This window comes from Xenopus laevis, chromosome 4L (genome assembly GCF_017654675.1).
Source record: "Xenopus laevis strain J_2021 chromosome 4L, Xenopus_laevis_v10.1, whole genome shotgun sequence".
Taxonomy (NCBI): Eukaryota; Metazoa; Chordata; class Amphibia; order Anura; family Pipidae; genus Xenopus; species Xenopus laevis.
Window position 1 is genome coordinate 126,997,297 of NC_054377.1, and position 26,053 is coordinate 127,023,349.

Below are 26,053 nucleotides of genomic sequence, written 5' to 3' on the forward strand. Positions count from 1 at the left end.
AGCAATGCCAGCAGCACTATACACTGACTAAACGTGTCCTCACCACTTTTCCTCAGTCTGTGTTGCTTGCAGGTAACACACATGCTGAAATGATATCACAACACACTCATTACAGTGTGTCCTGACCTTGCGCTACCCTTGCCTTCTTCTTACACTATATGTCGTCAGTTGTGACCAGCCTCTTGTTTCTCACGGGGTTTTCTCCCTAGGGTTTCTCGCCTAATCCCAGCGTCCAATGACGACACGGCTCCTGCCCACTTTCCGCCTATCAGAGACAGTTGTTGTTTGGCCTCCGCCCCCAACCTTATTACCGGCAAAGTTGCGCTCTTCACACACGAACACTATTACCTTTTGGCTGAGTAGACGATCGTTTCGCCTTTATTAGCTTGGATCAGCTTAATACTAGAGCCCGAGAACTGTAATTTTAACTAAACTAACTAAATCTTAGCGTGGAAATTGGAATCTTCCATCTCTGTTTCCATGGTGACGGCCGACTCCGTCCTGACTAAGATCATACCCAGTGCACGGCGCTGTAGAATCACTTCTGCGTCGGCATTTGTGATTATTTAAACATACAATGCAGTTTGCGTACTGGATTCGGCGTCGATATTTTTTGGTCCAATCCACGAATACTCCCCTACTGAAGTAGTTGCGTCCGCCATTGTACCCGGAAGCTGCGTGTTTTGAAAGGAAGCGTGCAGAGGCTTGTCAGCGAAGAACCAGCTTATTTCACTGGATCACCTCGACCAGCAGTGACAAGTCCCAATCACCTGTCAGCGCTGAGACAAAGTCCTTGGTTCAAACCTGAGAGGGGGTCGCGTGTTTACGCACCTGACGAAGGGCTGCTGACCCCTCCCCCCTCAGTGTACCCCATTGGCTAAAGAGGTGTGAAGTAACCCCACCACGTGTCGTTCTCTTGCAGTTGGTCAGGCACCCTGTTTCTAGGATGAGCTCTGTACCAGAATGGGTGCTGATTTCCCTCATAGCAGTCCTAGTAGTAATTCTACTTCTCACCTTGTTTGCCTTAGCTGTGTATTCAGGGCTGCTCACAGAAGTAGAGGTTCGGGCAGGGCCCCCGCCTATTCGAGGTGTGGTGTTGGCCTACAAATTTCGAGTGGGACCTTATGATGAAAGTGGGAATTTGTATACAGAAAACGTCAGTCTTGCTCCGAAGTTGGTGTCCATTGGGGTTTACTATGACAACCCCATGAAGGTGAGAACACAGAGGTTGCTTGTAATTCTACATTACGTGACGTCAGTCGTGTACTGCCAGCTCTACAATGGGGCTTATTTGTGTGTTAAATATATATATTTAGGGAATAATGCACCTCTACTTTAAAATGTAAGGATATGAGAAGTCACCAACAAGTTCTAAGACAGTATAAAGAGGTCATGGTATTCCTTGGTGACAGCTAAAATTTCCAAATTTTGTGTATTACAAAAGTTTGTGAGTCATGTGGCATTTCACATAGCTGCATAGAAAGTAATCCAAAGGCACGCAGGATTGATGCAAGCAAGATTGCCTTGCGTGTTTAATGCAGACAGACACGGGACCCACCGGGGCTTCTGCCTCAGGGGCCTAGGGTTGCCACCTGGCCGGTATTTTACCGGCCTGGTCGGTAAAAATGATAGTTGATCCCAATTTTATTAATAGGGAAAAAAAGATAAATATAGAGGAAGGCCGGTATTTTTTTCTAGAAAAGGTGGCAACCCTACAGGGGCCCCCCTCCGGACTCTGAGGGCTACTGCCTCCTGTCCTGCAACCCCCACCGCGCGTGTATGCACACTTGCTGTGGAGCTGTGGCACGGTTGACGAATGGGAGGCCCTGAGGCAGTAGCCCTCAGGCTCTGGAGGGGGCCCTGCTGAGGCAGAAGCCCCAGGAAGAAATCCAGGTGGCAGGTCCGACCCTGAATGCAGAGTGCAACGTTTCAGGGTCACACCCCTTTTTCAAGCATGCTTGATAAAGGTGTTTGTCAAAGGGGCGTTACTCCGAAACGTTGAACTCTGCATTAAATGCTCAAGGCAATCTTGCTTGTATCAATCCTGTGTGCCTTTGGATTACTTTCTGTGGAGCATTGTACGTGCGGTGGCTGAGCCTCTACCTTCGTGCACCAGGTATTGTTAAGTTATTTGAGGTCAGGGTGTGCGAAAGCCAAAGTTGTTTCTAATTTCACATAACTGACCACTAGTGATGGGCGAATTTGAAATGCTTTGGTCCAGCGGCAACAATTTTTTTTGATGTGCCCTACAAATTTTTTCACCCATTAAAGTCTATGGGCATCATTTTCACGGTGAAACTTAGAGAAAAATATCACTCGTCACTACTGAGGGTGTTTCACCTAAAGTTAACTTTTAGTTATAGTGTTGTAAAATGGATAATTCTGAGCAACTTTTCCATTGGTCTTTATTTTATCTTTTAAAGTTTTTGACATTTCTTTTTAGAACCCTTTTTCTTCTGATTCTCTCCAGCTTTCAAATGGGGGTCTCTGACTCCATCTAAAAAACAGTGCTCTGCAAGGCTACAAATGTATTGTTATTGCTACTTTTTACTACTCGGCTTTCTATTCCAGCCTTTTCATATTCATGTTCCAGCCTCTTATTCAAATCAATGCATGGTTTCTAGGGTAAGTTGGTCCCTAGAAACAAAACTGTTAAAATTGCAGACTGGGGAGATGCTGAATAAAAAGCTAAATAACTTAAAAACCACAAATAATAAATTGCAGGTTGTCTCAGAATATCACTTTCTACATCATACCAAAAGTGAATTTAAAGGTGAACAACCCCTGTAACTGATGATATTGTTAAACAGTGATTATAATTATATATGTATTTTGTTTGTTTAAAGTGTTTAAATAGAAGGATGATATTACTGGAATTTAGAGATTATCTAGTTGGTGCCATAGCTAGTCCTGACATATACCATTTATTTGTGAATGTTTATAGTAGCCCTTTACATATAGCAACTTGTATATTGAATTTTGTGTTCTTTTTATGGCCCTACAACTGTTTGTGGTCAATTGGACCTGTATGAAGAGACTGCCAAATTAACTTTAATACTCAATGTCTGGGGTGTTTTTTTTTTATAAACACACAACCATATCAGAAAAAAATCTTCAAGGAGTAGTTGCCAATATTGTCTAATCCCCATATCACTCCTTAATTGTCTTTTAGGCTGATTCCCCCTTGCTATAGGCCATGCAATGAGGTCAGACAAGCAGTTTGGGGACCAATGCCTAAGAGGTATTTCTGGCATCAAACTAGTTAATTTTGGATAATAACTGTTCTGTGAAAGAACTTATGCAACACTTAAAGCAGGTGAAGAGACAGAAGAAGATATACATAGCACCATGTACTCAGGGGAACGTTATCTTGCCTATAACAGACTTAAAAAGGCACGCAGGCAGTCTCACAGGGAAATGGGGTATCCACCTGTTACTGGAACCCAGATGTGTCTCTGTATTGCATATGAAACACTATTTGTGTATACATGTCAGCTGTGTTTATCTGTGATCTTCTAGATCGGTCTCTAAATAACCAGTATTTCGTGTTTCAACTTTTTTTCAAGGTCCCTGTGGAGTTTTGCAGATATATAGTGGGCAGTATTCTCAGTGAAGGAGATGAAAAGCCACTTCCGGATCATGTCAGAATATTCCGTAAACATGGCTTCAAGTTCTGTGTTTTGCCAGAAGTAAATCATGCAGTTATGGCTACCTTCCCATATACCACCCCTTTCTCAATCCAGCTCGCAACTACCCGAGTTCATCCAGCACTGGAGAAATATGTTAAGGTAATAACAAGACACAGGACAAGACAAATTATTTTTTTTTAGGTGTTGTATGATGTTACCCTGTACATTTTTGGGGCAGAGAGAGATGACATGCTAGCATATTTGCGTTTAATGTGAGGGAGATACAAAGCCTGTTTTATTTGACTGGGAAAGAGTAGAAACCTTTAATGTACTTGGTAGGTTAAGAAAAAGAAGATGATGTTTTTGGTGGAGAGAGATAACCAGAGGCGATGTATTTTGGCAAGAGAAAAATGAAAACCTTGATTTAGTTGGATCAAAAATGTAGAGACCAATAGCTTTGGTTAGAAAAGATGCAGCAAGAGATACATTATGCTAAAGCAAATGTATGTAGTGGGAAAAAAGGTGGTCAGAGTTTGATGTATTGGGAAGCAGAATGCATGGGCTGAAAACGGCAGTTGTATTGTATTTAGTAGTAAAATTTCAAAAACAACTGGACTTTTCCCCACTCATCCAAGCTCTGAATAAAGAATCTTCTAAAAAGAAGTCACTCATACGAGCGGTGAAATTTTCAAGATTACAAGACTTATCATTACTAGGTACTATACTAGTGGTATACTAGTGGGAAGGAAACTAGGGACATTTTGTCGCCCACCGTAGTGTAGATCTATCACGGACAACAAAATGTCCCACATGCCAGGGTCCTTACACAGCTAATCTGTTATCTGATGTATAAACATATGCCGTTTTAACCTTATCCCCTATTGCCATGGCTTATTTACTTGCTTTATACAGGCAGTGGGGCCTGTTATCCAGAATGCGTTGGACCCTGGCTTTTCTGGATAACAGATATTTCTATAATTCGGATCTTCGTAACTCAAGCCTACTGAAAATCATGTAAAAATTAAATAGAGCGTATAGGCTGGTTTTGTTTCCAATAAGGATATCTTAGTTGGGATGAAGTACAAGGTACTGTTTTATTATTACGGAGAAAAGGGAAATCATTTCTAAAAATGTGTATTATTTGGATAAAATGGAGTCTATGAGATACGGCTTTTCTGTAATTCAGAGCTTTCTGGATAACAGGTTTCCGGATAACAGATCACATACCTGTAGTGTTTTTTTCTGAAGCAAATGCACACTTTTTACCAGTGCAGAGCAACAGTACGTATTGACTATGAAGAAAAAAAAAACCTGTTTTGCAGGTAAAGGTAACAATGCACATGCAGTTTTCAAGAGCCTGCTAGCTAATGTTCATAGATCTACTTGTGGGTCACCGATATAGATGAACGCTATATCTAGATATAATACTGCATTTTCAGCACATATACAACAGCTATACTGTAAGTAAAGAAGTACAGCACATGAAGAGCCTGTCAACATGTTTCTAGCTGTAGCCTAGCTAAATTCAACAGTAAAGACTTCATCTAATCCTTTATAAATTACACCACCTGGTGTTGCCAGTTTATTTCTGAGAAAAACATACAGATTCTCTTGATTCAGGCTTCCATTAGTTTGGGAATTAAATCATTTTTTTCATATCTGATATAGTCTATTGCCTTTCTCAAACCTATACGTTTTAAGAACTATATCATTAAAACCAATGTTAAGTCACAAAAGTCGTGGATATATATTTTTCTTCACTTAGGCAGTCTTAATAGGTTTAATCGGTATACTGGTTTAGGTGTGACACCAAACAGACATGGAATATACACACGGTATTTTTAAAATATTTAGTTTTATTGAAAACTGAAAAATACGTAGATGTAAATGTTTTATGGAATACGTTTATGGAATGTGTTTCAGATTATTTGTATTATTTCATAACAATCACAGGTCAAAGATTTTATGAATTGATCCCTGCAGACCCCGCCCCTTTGAGGTTTAGGATGGTGGCTACAGTGATTTCAATGAGTGCTGTTATGTGGTAAAAGATCCAAAGATTGGGGCCTTTGGTGCCCCCTTAGCAAGATTATGCTTTTCAGTCTTTTATCAAGGGGTTGAATGCAGGTTTATGGCAGTTTGTGGCCATAAAGATAAATATATTATCAAAAATGTAAAAAAAAAATCAATATCAAAATAAACTATTCGCCAAGTAAAACAGGTGGGTTAAAGCAGAACTGCTCCTTCCTGTAACTACATTGACAGGCTGTCAGGGCCCGAAGGCTCCGTTGTAGTGTGGACCAAGGAGGAGGCAAATAAACCAAGTTCGCGGTACAAAAGGATTTATCAAGAGGATGGTCGTAAACAGGCAAATGGTCAAATACAGGCAGCAAGGATTAGAGTCGTAAAACAGGCAAGAAGTCGGTACACAGATAATCAGAAAGCAGTAAATCACACCCAGGAACTATGCAAGATAGACCTATAATTGGGCAAGGAGGTAAAGGGCAGTCAGGAATAAATAGTCCAAAGTTGGCGCCAAAACTTGACGCGATGACGTCATGACGCTGACGCCGGCGTCCTCACGTTAGCGTCCTGACGCCGACGCACATTCTGACGCCGGCGTCCATTCCGTCGCCGGAGACCAATCCGGGGGCGACTCGTTTCTGATGCAATCACATTGCGACCAGGAAGAACCGCATGGTGGAGCAGGAGGTCGCCATCTTGGACGTCTCGTGGGGTAAGTTCACCATCTTCCATTACAGTACCCCCCTCCTTAGGGGGGGCCTCAGGACCACCGAGGCTAGGGGAGGAAGGAAAGAGTCTGTGGAACTTACGAACCAGGACAGGTGCATGTACGTCGGAACTTCTCACCCAAGAACACTCCTCAGGACCGAACCCCTTCCACTCGATGAGATATTGAAGAATGCCCCGGGAAATACGAGAGTCCAGGATTCTTTTGACTTCAAATTCCATATGATCGTCAACCAAAACAGGAGCTGGGGAAGAAGAAGAAGAAGAAGAAGGACAAGACATAGCAGGTTTAAGCAGGGAAACATGAAAAACATTGGGTATCCGCAGTTCAGGAGGGAGTTGAAGACGAACAGCCACAGGGTTGATGATTTCGATGATAGGGAAGGGCCCGATGAATTTAGGACCAAGCTTGGGTGTAGGAATCTTGAGACGAATGTTGCGTGTGGAAAGAAAAACTTTATCACCAGGAATGTATGGAGGGGAAGAAATCCTTCTCTTGTCAGCAAACTTTTTCTGCACCAGGGAACTCTTCTCCAAGTTTGCCGCGGTAGCACGCCAAATAGCCAACATGTGAGCAGCTTGATCATTGGCCGCAGGTACATTGGTAAAAAGAAGATCCTGAGAAAATGCCAAAGGATTGAGACCATAAACACAGAAAAAGGAGAGTTCTGGGAAGAAGAATGCAGGGCGTTGTTGTGGGCAAATTCAGCCCAGGGAAGAAGATCCGACCAATCATCCTGGCACAAGGACACATGACCGCGAAGAAACTGTTCCAAGGCCTGATTGACCCGTTCAGCGGCTCCATTCGACTGTGGGTGGTAGGCGGAAGAAAAATGAAAATGTTAAGGGCTTTACAAAGAGACCTCCAAAACTTGAAAATAAACTGGGACCCCCGATCGGACACAATCTCGGTAGGAAAACCATGAAGACGGAATATATGTTTGATGAAAAGTTCAGAGAGTTCAAGAGCAGAAGGCAGTTTCCGGAGGGGTATGAAGTGAGCCATTTTGCTGAATCTGTCGATCACCACCCAGATGACAGTGTGGCCAGAAGAAACAGGGAGATCGACAATGAAATCCATCGCCAAGTGAGTCCAGGGTCGAGATGGAATGGGAAGTGGCAAGAGTAAACCCTTGGGAGGAGAATGTCCGGACTTGGAAACAGCATAGGTGGAACAGGACAAAACAAAGTCTTTGACATCTTTCCTTAGGGACGGCCACCAGAGCAAACGGGACAAGAGTTCTGTTGTCTTCTTAATCCCAGGATGGCCAGCCTGTTTGGAACTGTGAGCTTGGGATAAAATGTCAAGACGAAATTCCGGAGGGACAAAGGCAACACCAGGAGGGGTCTCTGCAGGAGCCGAAGACTGAGCAGAAAGTAACTGAGAGGCACAGGAGGGAAATATGGCGGCGATAATCTTGGTAGAGGGTACAATGGGTACAGGATCTTCAGGACAGGAATCTTCAGGGGCAAAGCTTCTGGACAGAGCATCAGCCTTCCTGTTTCTGGAGCCAGGACGAAAAGTAATAATAAAATTAAAACGAGAGAAGAAAAGTGCCCACCTGGCTTGCCGGGGATTGAGGCGCTTGAGGGATTGAATAAACTCAAGGTTCTTGTGGTCGGTAAAGATAGTCACTGGAATAGAAGAACCCTCAAGCAAATGTCTCCATTCTTCCAAGGCCAACTTAACGGCAAGTAACTCCCGATTGCCCACATCGTAGTTCTGCTCAGGGGAGGAAAATTTTTTAGAGAAAAAAGCACACGGGTGGAGTTTCCCGTCAGAGGAAGATCTTTGGGACAGGACTGCACCGGCTCCCACATCGGAGGCATCGACTTCAATGAAGAAGGGTTGTAAGGGTTCAGGGTGTCGAAGAATAGGAGCAGAAGAAAAGGCTTCCTTGAGGGTCTTGAAGGCTTCGAGAGCTAGAGGAGGCCAGAGTTGAGGTTTACTCCCTTTACGGATCAAGGCCAGATTTGGATGGATCTTGGAAGAGAAGTTTTTGATAAATTGTCTATAATAGTTGGCGAAGCCGATAAACCTCTGGACTGCCTTAACGCTCGTGGGAAGGGGCCAATCCAAAATTGCAGAAACTTTGGCGGGATCCATCTTAAAACCTTGAGGAGAAATGATGTAGCCAAGAAAAGGAATAGAAGAAACTTCGAAGGTGCATTTTTCCAGCTTGGCGAAGAGATTGTTTTTCCTCAATCTGGAAAGAACTTCACGTACTTGACAACGATGATCGAAGAGGGTTTTGGAAAAAATAAGAATGTCGTCAAGGTACACGACCACACACTGTCCCAAAAGATCACGAAAAATATCATTGACTAATTCTTGGAAGACCGCAGGAGCATTGCAAAGGCCGAAAGGCATGACGAGATACTCGTAATGGCCATCACGAGTATTGAAAGCAGTCTTCCATTCATCTCCCTCGCGAATCCGAATGAGATTGTAGGCCCCACGTAGATCCAACTTGGTAAAGAAACTAGCCCCCTTGAGCTGATCAAAAAGTTCAGAGATGAGAGGAAGGGGATATCTGTTTTTACGGTGATTTTATTTAACCCCCTGTAGTCAATGCAGGGCCGCAAACTTCCGTCTTTCTTTTCAACAAAGAAGAATCCTGCTCCGGCAGGGGAGGTAGAAGGACGAATGAAACCTCTTTGAAGATTCTCCTGGATGTAGGACTTCATAGCAGAAGTTTCGGAGGGAGAAAGCGGATAAGTGCGGCCTCGAGGAGGCATTGAGCCGGGTAAAAGTTCGATAGGACAATCATAGGGGCGATGAGGTGGGAGGGTCTCAGCGGACTTCTTATCAAAGACATCGGAAAAGGCTTGGTACACAGGAGGAAGAGAAGAATTCGAAGACACTGAAGAAACTTTGATGACAGGGGCAGCAGGCAAACAGTTGTGTACACAAAATGGGCTCCAACGGGATATTTGTGAGATGGACCAGTCAATAACAGGATTATGAACACACAACCAAGGCAGTCCCAAGACCACAGGAGTTGAAGGGCAATCAATAAGAAGAAAAGACAGTCTTTCCAAATGCATAGTGCCCACCTTGAAGGAAAGTTCCTGAGTAGACTGCGAGATGATGGCAGAAGAAAGGGGACGATCATCAATCGCCAGGACACGAAGAGGGTTTGCCAAAGGTTGAAGCGGAATGACATGGTTATCAGCAAAGGCACGATCCATGAAGTTGCCTGCAGCACCAGAATCAAGGAATGCCTGAGAAGAAATCTTCTTGGAGCCGAACTGGATTTGAACAGGAAGGAGAAAAACGTTGAGCAGATGAATGGGGAGAAGAACAAATTCCACCCAGGTAAGTCTCCCCAAGCTTACCTAGGTTTTGGAGTTTCCCGGCTTCACTGGGCATTCTTGGGCGAAGTGAGCTTTTCCCCCGCAGTAGAGGCATAACCCAGCAGCCCTTCTTCGTAACTTCTCCTGTTCGGAAAGGCTTGCCCGACCGATCTGCATTGGTTCTTCAGATGGCAAAGAAGAAGTAGCAGGTGCCACAGGAGGAGGAGGAAGAGGATTAGAAGCCGGACTGGGGAGTAGGGGTCTTTGGAAGCGTGGAGCCAGGGTGGGTTGGAACCTGGAAAACTTCCTAGCACGATCCCTTTCAAGTTCGACTTGGAACTCCCTCTGTCGGGTGTCAACCTTTACAGCAAATGCAACAAGGTCCTCCCAACGAGGAGGAATCTCACGGGATACGAGATCGTTCTTGATGCGCATCGCCAGGCCGTTGTAAAAGGCAGCATGGTACCCATCATTATTCCACGAAGTTTCCGCCACGAGAGTTCGGAACTCAATGGCATATTCAGGAACTGAACGAGTCCCTTGCTGCAGCTGGAATAAACGGGCAGAGGCAGAAGTAGCCCGACCAGGAGCATCGAATACAGTGCGAAGGTCCCGGATGAAGGCCCTGGCATCATCGATTACCGGATCCTCCTTCTCCCAAAGAGGAGAAGCCCACTCCAGAGCTTTCCCTTGCAGGCGGGTAATAATATAGCCCACCTTTGCTCGCTCCGAGACAAACTGACCTGGAAGCAGGGTGAATTGGATTTCACACTGGTTGATGAAACCACGGCATGATTCCGGATCACCGCTGTAGAGAGGAGGTGCAGGAATGCGAGGCTCGGAAACCTGGAGCGGGGTTGCAGGAACTGGTATAGGAACTGGAGCCACAGGAGACAAAGCAGACAATTTCTCCAAGATTGCTTCTAGTACCTGGCCGAAGTGGGTTTGCTGGGCTTCATAAGAGTGCATACGAGAAGCCAATCCACGAACGGCTCTGCTGACATCAGTTGGAACTTGAGGCTCCTCCGAGGGGTCCATGGCCCAATTATACTGTCAGGGCCCGAAGGCTCCGTTGTAGTGTGGACCAAGGAGGAGGCAAATAAACCAAGTTCGCGGTACAAAAGGATTTATCAAGAGGATGGTCGTAAACAGGCAAATGGTCAAATACAGGCAGCAAGGATCAGAGTCGTAAAACAGGCAAGAAGTCGGTACACAGATAATCAGAAAGCAGTAAATCACACCCAGGAACTATGCAAGATAGACCTATAATTGGGCAAGGAGGTAAAGGGCAGTCAGGAATAAATAGTCCAAAGTTGGCGCCAAAACTTGACGCGATGACGTCATGACGCTGACGCCGGTGTCCTCACGTTAGCGTCCTGACGCCGACGCACATTCTGACGCCGGCGTCCATTCCGTCGCCGGCGACCAATCCGGGGGCGACTCGTTTCTGATGCAATCACATTGCGACCAGGAAGAACCGCATGGTGGAGCAGGAGGTCGCCATCTTGGACGTCTCGTGGGGTAAGTTCACCATCTTCCATTACACAGGCATGGCTTTGGCCTGTGTGCAGCTACACTGAGCAGAATTCAGCCCGAAAATTAGAAAGCATGACCGTTTTTGCTGTTTAACATGTAAACACCTCTGAGTTTTTTAACTTTATAAAGGGGCTGTTTGCCTTCCAAACACTTTTTCCAGTTCAGTTGTTTTTAGACTGTTCACCAGAAATAAAGATTTCTTTCAATTGCTTTCCATCTTTTGTTTATTTTAGGGATGAACCGAATCCTCGACCCGCGCCGAGCCAAACTGAATCCTAATTTGCAAACTAGGGTTTGGTTCATTAGTCTGCCAAATCTTTCATGAAGAATTCCAAATAGTGGATTCGATGCATCCCTAATTTTTTTTTTTTTAGTTTTTCTAAAATTGAAGCTTAAAATTTCATGTCCCTGGTGTTTGTCTGGCAGCTCAGTAATCCAGTTTCAGATTCTGAACTATTACTATTTGCTACATTAGTTAAGACATTTGATTGATACATTTCTAAGCAGGGGAATATTGCCAACTATTGTATCAATTCTAATAGCCACCTCTAATGAAACTCAGGGATTCTGCTCAGCAGGGACAAAGATAAGAAATGTATCAACTAAATGTATCAATTTAGAACAGTTAGTCAGTGGCCCCCCTCCAAGCAGCTTTAGAAAGGCAAAAGAAGTTGAAAAATTTAATTTTCAACTATCAGAAAAACTGTCATACAAAGAAAATAGAAAGTAATTAGAAAAAGTCTTTATATCTGAAAACAACTAAACTGAAAAAAGTGTTTGAAGGTGAAAACCCCTGCTCGGTCTGTCAGCAGCTTTTATCGGCCCGTATATGGGCAGCTTTACTTGTAAGAACCATTTCCCCACTCCTTTTAAAGGGATACTGTCATGGGAATTCTGCACTGAATCCAGTGGCGTAACTAGATATTACTGGGCCCCACAGCAAATTATTTTTCAGGCCCCCAAAAAATTTAGAGGTTGACTTGTTTCTCCAATATTTATTGAAATTGTATATGAATTAGGGCCTCGTGGGGCCCCTATACCTCCTGGGCCCCCCTGCAGTCGCAGGGTCTGCTTCCTCTATAGTTACGCCCCTGACTGAATCCATTTTTCAAAAGAGCAAACAGATTTCTTTTTAAAAGGGACAGTATCCCTTTTAAACTCACAGTGTAATGCAGCCCCTGCCTCACCTTGTTGCATTCTGAAGTGATGGAATTGGGAACTTGAGGTCCCTCTGCTTTCCATAGTGGGCAGTGCACAAGTTCTCCAGAAAGCAGTATTTTTCTTTTTTTTTTCGAGTATACTTTGTTCACCCAGTGCCAGTGTCACACACAATGTGCTCACACAAGTGCAAGTGGTGCAATGGAACTTAGCCTTAAAAAAAAAAAGTCCCCCCATAAAAACTCCGGATTATCCGGCCCAAAAGGCGCGCAGATAAAACAAGATCTTCAGCCCCACCGTCGCCAAGGCTAAGGTGGGGCCCTTTATCCCCAACCCCCCCGGCCATAAGGCACAGACAGGGCGCAAGGGTCTTCGGATCCCCTTCGCCGCAAAGCTAGGGGGACCCCTTTCTACGATCCCCGAAGGGAAAGGAGCAATTGACCTCCGAAGAAGTCCGTGTGCGCCCATCATAGGCCAATGTTCAGGGGGAGAAGGAACCAAAAGGCCACACATATACCCGGGCATTGCACCCATCCAAAATAAGTGCTTAAAAGTGATAAGTGCCTTAAAAAATAAATAGGGGTGGGGGGAATTAATAAAAGTGCGGCTGTGTGCAGCCCCGACCTATCGGGCGGATTTTAAAAATTTTAAAGTAACGGTGCTTACTTAGTGGCCCACTCCACCAGTGATACTCTGGCACCCCAGGTTTGCAAGGCATGGGGCGCATAGCCCAAGCCTTTGGCCAGAGGACCAAGTGCCTCTCTCCCCCTTCAGTGGATGGATTCTTCCGGATGCACCCTTAGCTAGATGCACCCCACCCACCTAGGAGAAGATACTACACTTGATCTTAGCCAAAAGGCAGAGTCTGTCACTGCACAATGGAACAAGGGGAAGGTGGGGATGCATCACTCAGAGAGCCTAAAGCTGGCCTTACATATGGAGATCTGCTCATTTGGCTAGGTCACCAAACGAGCGGATCTCTCCCCAATATGCCCACCTTGAGGTGTGTGATATCGGGCTGATCTTATTGTGGGCCCTAGGGCCCAATGATCTGATCACAACGATGAGAAAATGTGCGGTCTGATCAAGGACCACGTTAAGAACCTATGAGGTCCTCGATCCGACGGGATTTTTAAGCCTGCCCAATCGACATCTGGCTGACTTTTGGCCAGATATTAATCTGGGAAGCCGTTGGAGGGCCCCATACACTGGGCAATATTAAATTGCTAATTTAATCTGTCGGCAGCTTATATCTGCCCGTGTATGGGGGCTTTTAGAAGATATTTGTAAATGGTCAAATGAGTCACAGACAGACTTCCATGGTTTTTTTCATATTTATTATTTAGAGTTTAGGCACCTTTCTACATAAGCCCATTTGAATGAACTCATATCAAAAAGAGGGGATATATTTTCCATTTAAAAGTAGAGAATACTTGCTACCCATACTTAGGGGCAGATTTATTTAAATGTGAGATTTTACCATGGAAAACTCATCCACATCCTATTAATTCCTGTGGGATTATTACAAGCATATTTGCCTAAAGGTGAAAGTTATAGGTCAACAGTTGATAATACGATTCTTAAAATCCCAATAAATAGAAAGTGGGTTAATTTTTTCTGTGTTGAGCTCTAATCTAACACTTTGATAAATCTGCCCCTTAGTGTGGGGATTTATGTAAGTTCACAACATTCAGATATCATAATAATTACAAAGTGATGTTTCAGTTTTGAAAATTTTTTAGCATTTGCATGTCTTAAACTAAAGAATATATAAAATCTGGCCACTAGATGACATACCACCCTACCAGCAATGCCAGCAATTCTTTCTGATATTCTAGCTTTTATAACTAGTTATGATTGGAGACCAAACCTGTGAGTGTCTCAGTTTGAGATTTGAGTTGGCAAAGTTCTCATTGGTGCACAGAGGAACAATGATATTCTGTGCATAAGGGTAGGTGGGTGCCTTTCACTCTCAAGCTTTGGTTTGAAAGTGTAAATTGGCACCTGCTGTTTGTACTTAGGTGAAAATGAGATCTGGGACAGAGAGAAGGGAAAGGGGGATTGAGACGGCAGGAATGTGATTGGTGGGGGCTTTATATGTCCTGATTAATGATTTCTTTATGGTGGCTCCTGCACACTCTTTTCATTAGGTTTGCTTGATGCTTACTATGTCCTTCCGGTGTTGTGCCTTGTATTCTAGTGAACAGTGGCCCATCTAGTGTGTCTGCTCTCTCTTTCCGCACAGTCTTTATTGGTAGTTCAACAAGCACTAAGGGGTTACAGGCAGGCCCACCTTCAAGAGGGCAATGGAGGTTCTACAAGCTGTGGCCCCAAACTGTGATTTGAAGATTGCAAAGGGGAGAGGTATATGGGAAAGTGGGTTCAGTTTGGGGACATTGTGGGTGGGGTTTTGGTATAATGGGCATGAGTGGGGTGGATGATGCATCCACGAGTAATTTTTTTATCACTAGGGCACAGCTCTCATTGTCGGAAGGGCCTTCCACCTAGGGACCCAGGAACCAGTGGGTTAAAAATGGGGGGGGAAAGGTCCTGCTAACTTACTAGTATGGGTCTCCGTGATTCTTACTGTTGGCCCTGGCTGTATGTTGCCCAACCTGTATCTATATTACTACCATTATACTACACCTTTCTACTTCTGGAATAGACACCACTGCCATTCCCTTTCCTGCTTTCCCTATATTCTCTGTCATGTTTAACCCCTCTGTTCCATTGACTTTATTGTTAAACTCTTTTACCTGTACCTCCTTATTGCTTTCTTAACTCCACTCAGACTCCCTTTATTTTTCTATTGCACAATGCCACAGTGGTAAACAATGCTACCTTACAACCTTGGGGTCCTGGGCTCATATACAATCAGGTATACTTTGTTGTGCATTGTGATTGTTTCCCTTGTGTTGAGTCTGCTTTCTTCTCAATAACATTTTACTAAATGAACCTGACTTGTAATGAAACTGCCCCTCAGTGTGTTCATCTCATAGAATTTAAATTTATAAGATCCTTCATGACTGGATACTCTATGCAGGCTTGCAGCAAAGATATATATAAATAATATATATATAATTAAAAGCTTATTCCCCCCCTTTGCACATGCACACCTCATATCCACCCTCATCTCGTTGCTGCGCTCTCTTTGCTCTGTCACCCATTTTCCTCGTCTTTCCTCATATTCTTCCCTTGAGGCTTGTGTGCTATGATGAAGTTAGTGTGTTTAGTGGTGTGGACTTTGATGCTCCGGCTTGAGGTTTCTCCAGGGAAGAGGAGAAGGAGGGGCAGGATCATTCCTTCATTGTCCATCCTGCCCCAGGGAGACACTCTAGACAAGTTCAGAACTCCACTGCTGTCTCCCTCCCGAGCAGAGTCCAGTAATAGCATCTTGCCCTCAGCATTATTCTTTGCTGCAGACTATCCCACCCACTTCTCTCCCTCTCTGCAGAGCATCTTGCCTCCACACTGATGAGCACTTAGCGCAGCCTGCTTGCTTTCTATCCATGGCTCTAAACAAAGTCTTGTATTCTCTTATTTTACTCTGTACACTCTGTTCCTTCTCCATTTCTCTCTGCAGCCTTCTATCTAATTGCTTACCTCTCTCCAGAGTGTTCTTCCCTCTCCCTGCTCTCCTCTCTCCAGAGGCCCTCTCCCCACTCCCTTAGGCTGCGCTGGACGGGCTGTCCGCTCCTCCCCTCGGACTGTCAGGATTCAACTTGTATTTTAATGAGTCAGATCCAGCTGGGAATGAAATTTTAATGAGTTTGCTGTGAGTTGTGGTGTCTCTGGCACCAAGGGGAGAGCAGCTGCAGCCTGACCCCCTACTCACAAACACCAGTCTGAGTAGACATTTATGTGCCAATGATGTGTGCATTATAATTATATATAGGAAATACATTTTTAGCATTAATATGGAACTATTTATAGTCTTGCATCTATATGTGTTTGGGGATTATATATATGTGTATATATGTGTGTGTGTGTGTATATATATATATATATATATATATATATATATATATATATATATATATATATATATATATATATATATATTGTGGAAGTAAGGGTATTGCCTTTGAATGAAGCCTTTGACGATCAGCTTTGCACATGCTGGAAGCAAGAATGAAAACCTTTTCACACTTTGATCATGTCAAGCGCAGTCATGCACACAAATACTGCTCAGACACAAGCTATGTCTTAAACACTGTAGCATGCTAATGATATTGAACCAGTATTATCTTTTATTATTCACTCCATGCGTTTCTTTCCTTCTCAAGGTATGCACTGAAACATTGACAGCCAGTTGTAGTCATATGACCCATCTCACTCGCCTTATTATTATTATTATTATTATTAACATGTATTTATATAGCGACAACATATTTCGCAGCGCTGTGAAAAACATTTTCATTCACCAGCGTCAGCCTGTCTTATTCACCCCACCAATAGTTGCTGGTCTTATCTGCAGACCAGTAGCAGCCAGTCCCACTCATCTAAGCATTAATAGCCCTTTATACTCCCCTAACCAGTAACTGTCTATTTCACTCATCTAACCAGTGGTAGGCAGTATTGCTCAACCAGCCAACAACAAGCAGTCTCTCTCACCAAACCTAAAACAAAGGTCTCACTCATCTTGCCAGTGGCAGGTAGTCTCCTTCGCCAATCCAGCGACAGCCAGTCTTACAGAAGTAACTGGTGGCAGACTGTTTCTCTCACATAACCAGCTTTACTTATCACCTAATCAGTGGCATCCAATCTCACTCACCAAGGCTAGTGGTAGCAAGTCTCACATGTATCTAGCAATGTCAGTTTTCTTCAGCTCAGTAGTCCACTTTACAATGTTCCTTTCCTAGGTAGTGATAGCCAGAAATCTGAGCAGTCTCATGAGAGATGGCACTTAATTTCACTCGCTTAGGAGACAGTATCCAGTCTTACCCACCTAGAAGGTCAGACTGGCCTTCCTCACATAGGCAGTATAACTTGGTTTTTATAAGCTACTACATGATAGTGTGATCCACAATATGGAAAGATCCCTTATCTAAAAAAAACCCCAGGTCCTGCTCCATTTTGGGTAACAGGTCCCATACCTGTATTAAAATGGTGGTCGCATAAAAATGGTCATACATGCAAAGACCTAGGGCCCAATGATTGGATCACAGAGCCGGGGATGAAGGAGGCCGCATCAAGGACCACATCAACAAACCTGTGGAGTCCTTGATCCGACTGAATTTTTAAACATGCCTGATCGACCTCTGTCCCATTTTTTAGCCAGATTTCAGTCATGGAAGCTGTCAGAGGGCCCCTATACACCAGCCAATAAGCTGCCAACTTGGTCTGTCAGCAGCTTTTATCAGCCTGTGTATGGCCATTGACCACTCTCACCTAGGCAATGGCTTAATTTTTTGGTTATTTTGGTTCAGTGACCAGTCTCTCTCACCTCAGCTGTGACGGCTAACCGTATTCATTAAGGGAATAATAGATCCTATCTTTTTCTTCACATTTACGAGGCTACTGCTCCTAATATATCAAGCCCATGTTTCTGCCCCACCAGCACAGCCGTACCATACCCCCAGTAAATATCATAGCATAAATAAATGGCTCCTATACTGAGTATCCTGAATTCATTTATCTGTTTAAGGTAAGGGGTATAGACTTTTTTGTATTTAAATTGGGGGGCTGAACAATTTTTTTTTTTTCTTAGTGCACCATGATTCTTGGCTTCCTACTGCTTTATCAGTCTGTGCTATGAACCACAGTCCACCAAATCATGCACAAGGCCCATGACCCCCCCCCCCATGTTGATCTCCCTTATTTTTCTTTTAGTGTGCTACCCACCTATGATTTAGCTTGCTTTCCAGTATCAGGACTTACTGACTGCCAGACTGCATTTTAAAGACTTACATATGTAGATGGTTATAGAAGGGAAAGGCACAATCTTTTCTTGATATGGCCACCCAAGTGGCCCTAAAGCAAAAGTTGGATCACTTTGGACCCCAGCAAGGAGATACGTGAGAAAAGTAGAAAGGGCAGGTTGTCTACATATTGGAAATAGTGACAATGCAGGCACATTATATAAATGTGTGTTTGTATATATGGTGTGTATGTATGTATATATGTATATGTATATATATATATATATATATATATATATATATATATATATATATATATATATTATTTTTTTTGTTTTTTTTTTCTGTCTTGGTAGTATCCAACCACCCCTCCTCCATTTATCAGGGATTAGATACAGCCTTCTAATGAGAAGTCCAGGTTTCTGTCCTCCTGGGGAGAACTGTAGCTTCACAGCAGGACACAGTGCTGCCATTGCTAATTAGCCCATAGAGGGGTCTGAAAAATGGAAGTGTATAGGCATTGCTCCTGATATTCCTAATTCTGCAGTTTATCCTGATTTGAAACTCTAGTCCCATAGTGACCTTTAGGCAAGACTTATCCTGTCTGCTTTTAGAATCACCATATTATTCAGAATATCTCTGTTTTTCCTTCTTAAAATTCAACTTCCTATCGTTAAATGTTTGTGCATGTATATGGAAATACTATGTGTAAGTTTAACTCTGAACTCTGAACTTGCAATGCCTTTATCCTTTTTATAGGAGAGAAAGCTATGTGCTCATCCTTATTTAGAAATCTACAAAGGGGACAAGATAATCTTCATGTGCCCACTGTCTCGCCAGGATGAGTTCTATGTTCCAGAGATGAAGGAGCTGCTTAGGAAAGAGAAAGGAGAGACAGGGCAGCCTGAGCCTGCAGGTAGGCAATTTACTTTCATAACTGCTTCTCTTTCTTATTCCTTCCTGCCCATTTAGTACGCAGTGGTGCCCTACCATCTATGTGTATTAGTTCTGCTTAGAATCAGTATCTTTAAAGACGAGGGATAGATTAGCAGTACCAAAATTGGAACCCCGATAAAGATGGGGAAACGGCAGAACCAGGCCAAGGGGATGAAGACTAAGCGCTCAGAAAAAGCTGCATTCTGTTGTTCTCAAACTCCATATTTTTGGCATAAGAAAACATTCACCATGTCAGTGTAACCTAATGTTAATGTTAATTTTTTTTGTTTTTTTTTACCGAAGTCACAAGTTTTTGTAAACTTTTTATACTACTGCATGTCCCTTCTGGATGTGTCCACCTTCCCTCAGTGTATACTCAGTGCTAATTAAAGGGATGGGTCTCCGTAAAGTTAATTTTTAGTATGTTTCAGAATGGCTAATTCTAAGCAACTTTTCAATTGACCATCATTTTTTCTTTTTTTATAGTTGTTGAATTATTTGCCTTCTTCTGACTCTGTCCAGCTTTCAAATGTATTATTTTGCTACTTTTCACTGTTCATCTTTCTTTTTAGGGCTCTCCTATTTATATTCCAGTCTCTTACTCAAATCAATGCATGGTTGCTAGGGTAATGTGGACCCTAGCAACGATACTGCTGAAATTGCAAACTGGAGAGCCACTGAATAAAAAGCTAAATAACTCAAAAACCACAAATAAAAAAAAAAAATTGCAAATTGTTTCAGAATATCGCTGTCAACAGGATGTTCAAAGCAAGAAAGCTATAATGTCTTTCTGTAGAGTCTATTGCACAACAAATTCATCTGATTCTTCACAAACATTGATGGTGCATTCTTGTCACATTTCATTGGCCTTTTTCAGCACGTATTGGATCATGTCTTTTTATGGAAGACATAATGTCCTGTCCTTAGAAGCAGTAGTTCAGGTTTCCATTCATGGCTCTGGTTTATCTGTTTACAGGTATCATATATTTCACTGCATGTTTTTTTTATTTTGTAGATGCTTATTCTGTTCAGTGGGTACCACGTTGCTCTGCTGTGGTCCCAATACATTTATCCATCTCAATTTCTCAAAGTCCATTCTGAGTGCCCTCTAGTAGAGAATCCTATAATGTACAGGCTTTACAAGGCAACTTTCACACTACACCACGAATCCTGTTACAATGGATGTTCAGAGAGGCTCCAGCTGCTTTTCAAATTGATCTACTCTGGATGAAACTCCTATCACACAGTCAGTGTGGAGAATGATTCTCCTTTAGAAGTTTGAGAATGACATGATTTTTAATATATGTACATCAGAGCCTCTTCTATCTGGGGGCTTGTTACCCAAAGGGGACAGCAGCACAGCACATTAAAGAGTCAAGTGTTTTTTAGCCTTCTGTATATGCAGGGAGAAAATTAAATTTCTTGCCATTCTTATTATTTCAGTGCACCAGATTTGCTCTCCTGCGGCACTCTTGGCTCCCATACTTCTGCCTTCTCACAGTTTCTGCTGGGCACCTGTCCTTTTGGGATTCCAATGTGCAGGACCTTGATATGATTAACTTGTAGCAGAACATTCTGTTTGAATTTTCAAACCTGTAGTTTATTTTTTGTCTTGATTCCAGACCATCTGTTCTCTTGCAAGTCATTCTGGGTACTGATCCCCTAGCCTTCTTACAGTATACTCCGGGTTATGGTCCATATGACATTTTAGCTTATACTGGGCATCATTACAGCTCCTAGTACATTGGGCATACCTGTTTGTTGGATTTCTGTCCTTTCTTTGCCAGGCCCAGTTGCACAGGCACTGTGCATGCTGGGTGATAGCTTGCCTACACTATAACATTTCAAAACTACCATTATAACTGGTAGTTTGACCTGTTGCAGTTCATTCGAATGTATGCTGAGCCCTGATTCAAAATGAAAGTGTTTTAAAGTAAAGAAAATATTATGTACTGTTGCCCTGCACTGGTAAAACTGATCTGTTTGCTTCAGAAACACTACTATAGTTCATATAAACAAGCTGTTGTGTAGCAATGGCTGAAATTAATAAAAGGATATGTGGCACAGGTTAAATAGTGGATAACAGATAACACCATTATGTTCTACAGAGCTTATCTGCTGTGTAACCTGAACCTTTTATCATTTGAATGGCTGCCCCCATTGCTACACAGCAGCTTATTTATATAAACAATAGTAGAGTTTCTGAGGAAAACACAGCAGTTTTACCAGTACAGGGCAACACAGCATTATTTTTTTATTACTTTAAAACACTTTTCTTTTTTGATGTTACTGTTACTTAAAGTTTGAAATCTTGCTGCTATTCATTTGCATCTGCAAAATCCAATTGCATACAACATATAGAACATGTTAGATCAGGGTAAAAATACAAAGTGTTTGCTGAGAGAATGCCAGTCTTTTCCTCTGCTTAGTGCAGCCACATGGGAGATTGATTTTGTATCTTAAGATAATGCAGGGAAATTGTTTCAGTTTAACATCCTCTCACTCTGCATTCTGCTGTCAAGCTCGTGGACACTGCATAGTCAGGGCTGCAGCCTTTGAGCTGTGTCAGCCACAATTAACATTATTTTACACTTAATAGCACCCTTAAGCTTTATCACCCGTGGGCTATACCAGCTGTCACTGTCACCTCATTGTGTGGCACTGGCCTTTGCCCTCAGCTCGGGGCACATATTGTCACCAAGGTCACTTCTTGTCCTGGGAGTCTTGGAGCTTTTTGAGGCCCAAATTTGGTTTCATGTGCAGGCGGAGGGCAGGACACAGTGCTGACACCCCTTATCCTTGTTCTCTATTATTATCTTTCTGTGTTATTTAGCAGCTGGGAGCTGACGTAAACCACGGGCGGGGGTAGAATAAATGGCATGCTATAATCTATTGGGTAGGGGGCACACCTGTGAGGGACATAGGGGAGGAGAGACCAGAAGAAAAATCAATTTAAAGACTAGAAAGTGCTTGTAAGGCTGGGATTGATTAGGGGGTGTTCATTTAAAAAGAACAAAACATTTAACTTGTTTACAAGATTAACTGGAATGGTAATAGAGTAACAGTCTGATGAAAAGAAATAATACTGACTGAACTCTGAACAATAGGATGCGGATGGCCGAAAGTAAATTGAATATTAAATTAGAAGATGACCCTGGAGAGTAGTTTCACAATTACTGGGGCAGGTGGCAAACATGTTGGAATCTGAGCAGACGATATCTGGTGAGAAAAATGGTAATTTCAATAGAAGGACAAAGTGGAAAGGATTAGGAAAGAAGGAGAGGCAAAGAAGTGGAAGGAGAAATATCAATGACAAGAAGAGTTGAATTGGCAAAGAGTAGATAAGGGAAAATATGAATCTAAACAAGAATGCAATTAGGAAGGAAGTGAAGGAGAAAATAAATACCTAAAACAGAAATGTAAATTATGAATTGAAAAAAAAAAAATATTATCTATATACGAATACTGACATAGTGGGAAGAGAAATCATATGTAGAAAGGTATATGAAAAGATAGGAAGCAGATGTGAGGCAGAACCTAAAGAGGTAAAGAAGTGAAAAGAGAGACTATGAAGAAGGGAGGAGTGATTGTGAAGATGGATAACACAGGGAATATTAAAAAGAAATGTAGGTTGAAGGAGTAGAGAAATGAGAGAGCCAAGGTAGAAAGGGTGGAGAAAAGACATATAATGGAGAGAAAGTTTGAGAAAGAGAAAAGCATGTGAAGAAAAGAAGGATTAGGCAAAAAAATGCTTTATTCAGCACTGTACAGCTTACAAACCCAGGACATTTTTTAAAATTAATAGGAAAAACTTCCCCAAGCATTGCATTTATGCTCATTTCAGTGGGGAAGGTTATGTCGCTGCTAAGATGACAAAATGTCACAGGCTGCTAGCAGAGCAGTAAAGGCAAATTAAATGTGACAGGGGCCAAGCAAACTATAATTAATACAAATGTCATCCATCTCCCCCAGTATATCTTTCCCCGATCACCCCTTTTCTCTGTGTCGATTGTATGCAATAGTCCAGCTTGTTATGAATATTGGTCATGCTAGTATTGAACCTGAGGGAGAATGGAACAAGGACCAGTTTGGAAAGGGAAGGTAGAAAGTGAAGGAGGAAAATTAGGGTGAGGGTGGAGATAAAATATTTAATAAATGGATAAGAGGAACATTGATTGGTAGTGGAACAAGGAGTAGCGAGATAAAAATAACTATCATTTGGAACTATGGGCATGGAATGGGCTATCATGGGTTAAAAACTAAAGCAAAGCTAATGAGGCAAGTGAATGAATGGGAGACTGGGTCAAAGAATGTTAAGAATGACAAAAGCCGATAGTGTCACAAAATGTCTTTAGGATGTTATATAATGACGGTCTCCATGGTTCCAGTGTTTGGTTCATTTTGCATGCTCTGTGTATGTCCAGCACAAAATCAGCTGCAGGTCCACTTACTACACATTGGGCCAGCATCTGAGCACACTCTGACTAAAAACCGCTCCATTATGACACTGGGGTATGTGCCCACGTTCAGAGCAATCATTATTCGTTATTTTTGTGTTATGGGGAATCACCATGTGACGTTTTGGGGAAGGATTGGCTGGCAAGTTTGGACTCGGGAAGCCCATGGTTTAGTTATTAATAACAACAACTTTGGGCTTATTCCACCTGGGACTCAAATTATCGCCAAGGGATGCTTTGTGTAGGGACACTTATTTGTACAGGGCTGTTTAATGCTTTATATAAAAATACAGAAATTAAACTGTAACCTTTACTATTCTACACTCTTATGTTGCAACATTTTTACTGCACAAAAGCAATATAAAAGCAACCATAAAAATACAAGAAACATATTTGACAAAGATTCTTATTTTGTATTTACAATGCACAGAAATAATAAATTGTTATAATTGGGGCTACATTCGTCATAGGCAAGTTTCAGCTTGCTTCCTTGAATGGCAAGCATTCTCCCTCTACTGGCATTGGACTTGTAGGCTCTCGGGCTGATACGCTTGGGGCTTTTCCCAGAAAGGCATTAATGATGCTCCAGAGCAGGAGCTGCATCTGTTTACAGGGACTTCACACCAGCAATTGAATAACTGATGCGTTTGACTCCTTAGCGATTCCATTTATCCAAAAATCAATTTGCCCCCATCATAATAAGTCATCATAAGGTGAGATTTATATAGGAGCAGCTTGGGATTCCAGCCATGACTGCCATGTTTGAAAAAACATAAATAAAATGTGAGGATAATTGGTTATAGTAACCTAAACACAGAGAATCCAATTACAACCCTCACAAACACACACAATAGGCAATTATAGGATAGCTATAGATCCAAATATAATAATCATAACTATATGGCCAAGTATGTGGACATCTGGCAGTACAAAGTCTTATTCCAAAACCACGGGTATTTATATGAAGTTGCTGCTATTCTCCTCTTCTCTTTTGGTAAGGTTTTTCCTCTAGATGTTGAGATTTGCTTCCATTCATTCATAACAGGTTTGGTCCTGATGTTGGGCATCATGCTTGGCTCACATCAGCGTTCCATTTTCTCCCATTCAGTTGGGTTGAGGTCATGTCCACTCCTTTATCAGCAAACAGAGTCTGGCTTTTAACCATCCCCAAACTGTTGCCACAAAGTAGGAAGCAATCAGCAATGTTTACTTTATAAGTTATATAGTGGCACTCCAAAGAGATTGTGAGGAAAAGCCAAGGAGAAAAGTCATTGGTGCAAGCAGTATTTGCCATTCATCAATAAAACGCATTGATGTGTATCTATGTGATAAGACACCCTAAATACATTGATTTGTATTCTTTGCCTCTTTTATATCCACCTACTAATATTTTTGTGTGTGTGTGTTTTTCTTCCATTTTGGTCCATATCAGCTGAACTGGAATGTTTGTTACCAGAGGAAATCTTAAGCCTAGACTTGGTCTCTGAGAGCCCAGAAGAACTGGAAGGTGAAGGTGCGCAGAAGAAGAGACATGCAGACAGTGAGAGGAGTCACAGCGAGTCAGGGGCTAGTGGTTCCTCGTTCGAAGAATTGGACTTGGACAGCAGTGGGGCAGTTGCAAAGGCCCAGATGGACCCTCATAACAAGTGGAGCCAGAAGACAACAGAATCATTGGAAAAAGAGAGAGCAGAGGAATAAGGCAGCATGCGCATCAGGCCCCTTTTTCATTTACTTTATTACTTTGCTTCCTAGTTGTTATGTCTTCAGAAGTCCTTGTCATACTCTGTCCATGTTACCTTTTGTGCTTATTTTTATATATATATTTTTTTTTTACTTTTCATAGAGACAGTGTAAACTCTCGAAGAAGATTCATATGGGTTGTTAGTCCAGAATGCTCAGGATGATTCAGAGTAATGTTTGTAAGTTATACTTGAAAAAAACAATCAATATCTCACAAAGTACAGACCAAGGAATATGTGTTCTTATGACTTAAGAGACATTTACTGTGTTATGCACACAGGGACAGAGTCCTATAATCCTTGGCAATCAATTAGTTATTTTCTTTCAACATTCTAACTGCAATCAGCAGTCAAAGCTAACGCTCTTAACTTATTTGTTGCTATGGTTTACTGAACTGGGGGAAACCATGTCCATGTTTGTGCATAGTGTTGCATGCCTTTCTTTACTGTGTTTCCTCAACCTAACATTTTTTCATGGAGCATCTAATACAGAGGTGACGTCTATCACAGACTGGTAACATGAAGCACTTGGTTGCACCACGATAGTCTATGGGTGCTGGGTGCAGCAGTGAAACAAATGTAAAGTTGAGGTGTCATAAATAAGTAAACCATACAAATGTTTGCTTAAGGAACCACAATAATAAATCATTCAATAATTAAAAATATATCAGAATAAAAAAAATTAAGAA

The 26,053-nt window shown here is 42.3% G+C and overlaps 1 protein-coding gene across 1 annotated transcript; it reads left to right on the top strand.

The window, feature by feature from the left end:
- The first annotated feature begins 221 nt into the window (after nt 1-221).
- Nucleotides 222-26,053, top strand: LOC108714612 (testis-expressed protein 264 homolog). Its single transcript, XM_018258988.2, has 4 exons — nt 222-1,213; nt 3,567-3,788; nt 18,992-19,148; nt 25,058-26,053. The coding sequence occupies exons 1-4, from the start codon at nt 947-949 to the stop codon at nt 25,321-25,323; spliced, it is 912 nt and encodes a 303-aa protein (XP_018114477.1). The 5' UTR covers nt 222-946; the 3' UTR covers nt 25,324-26,053.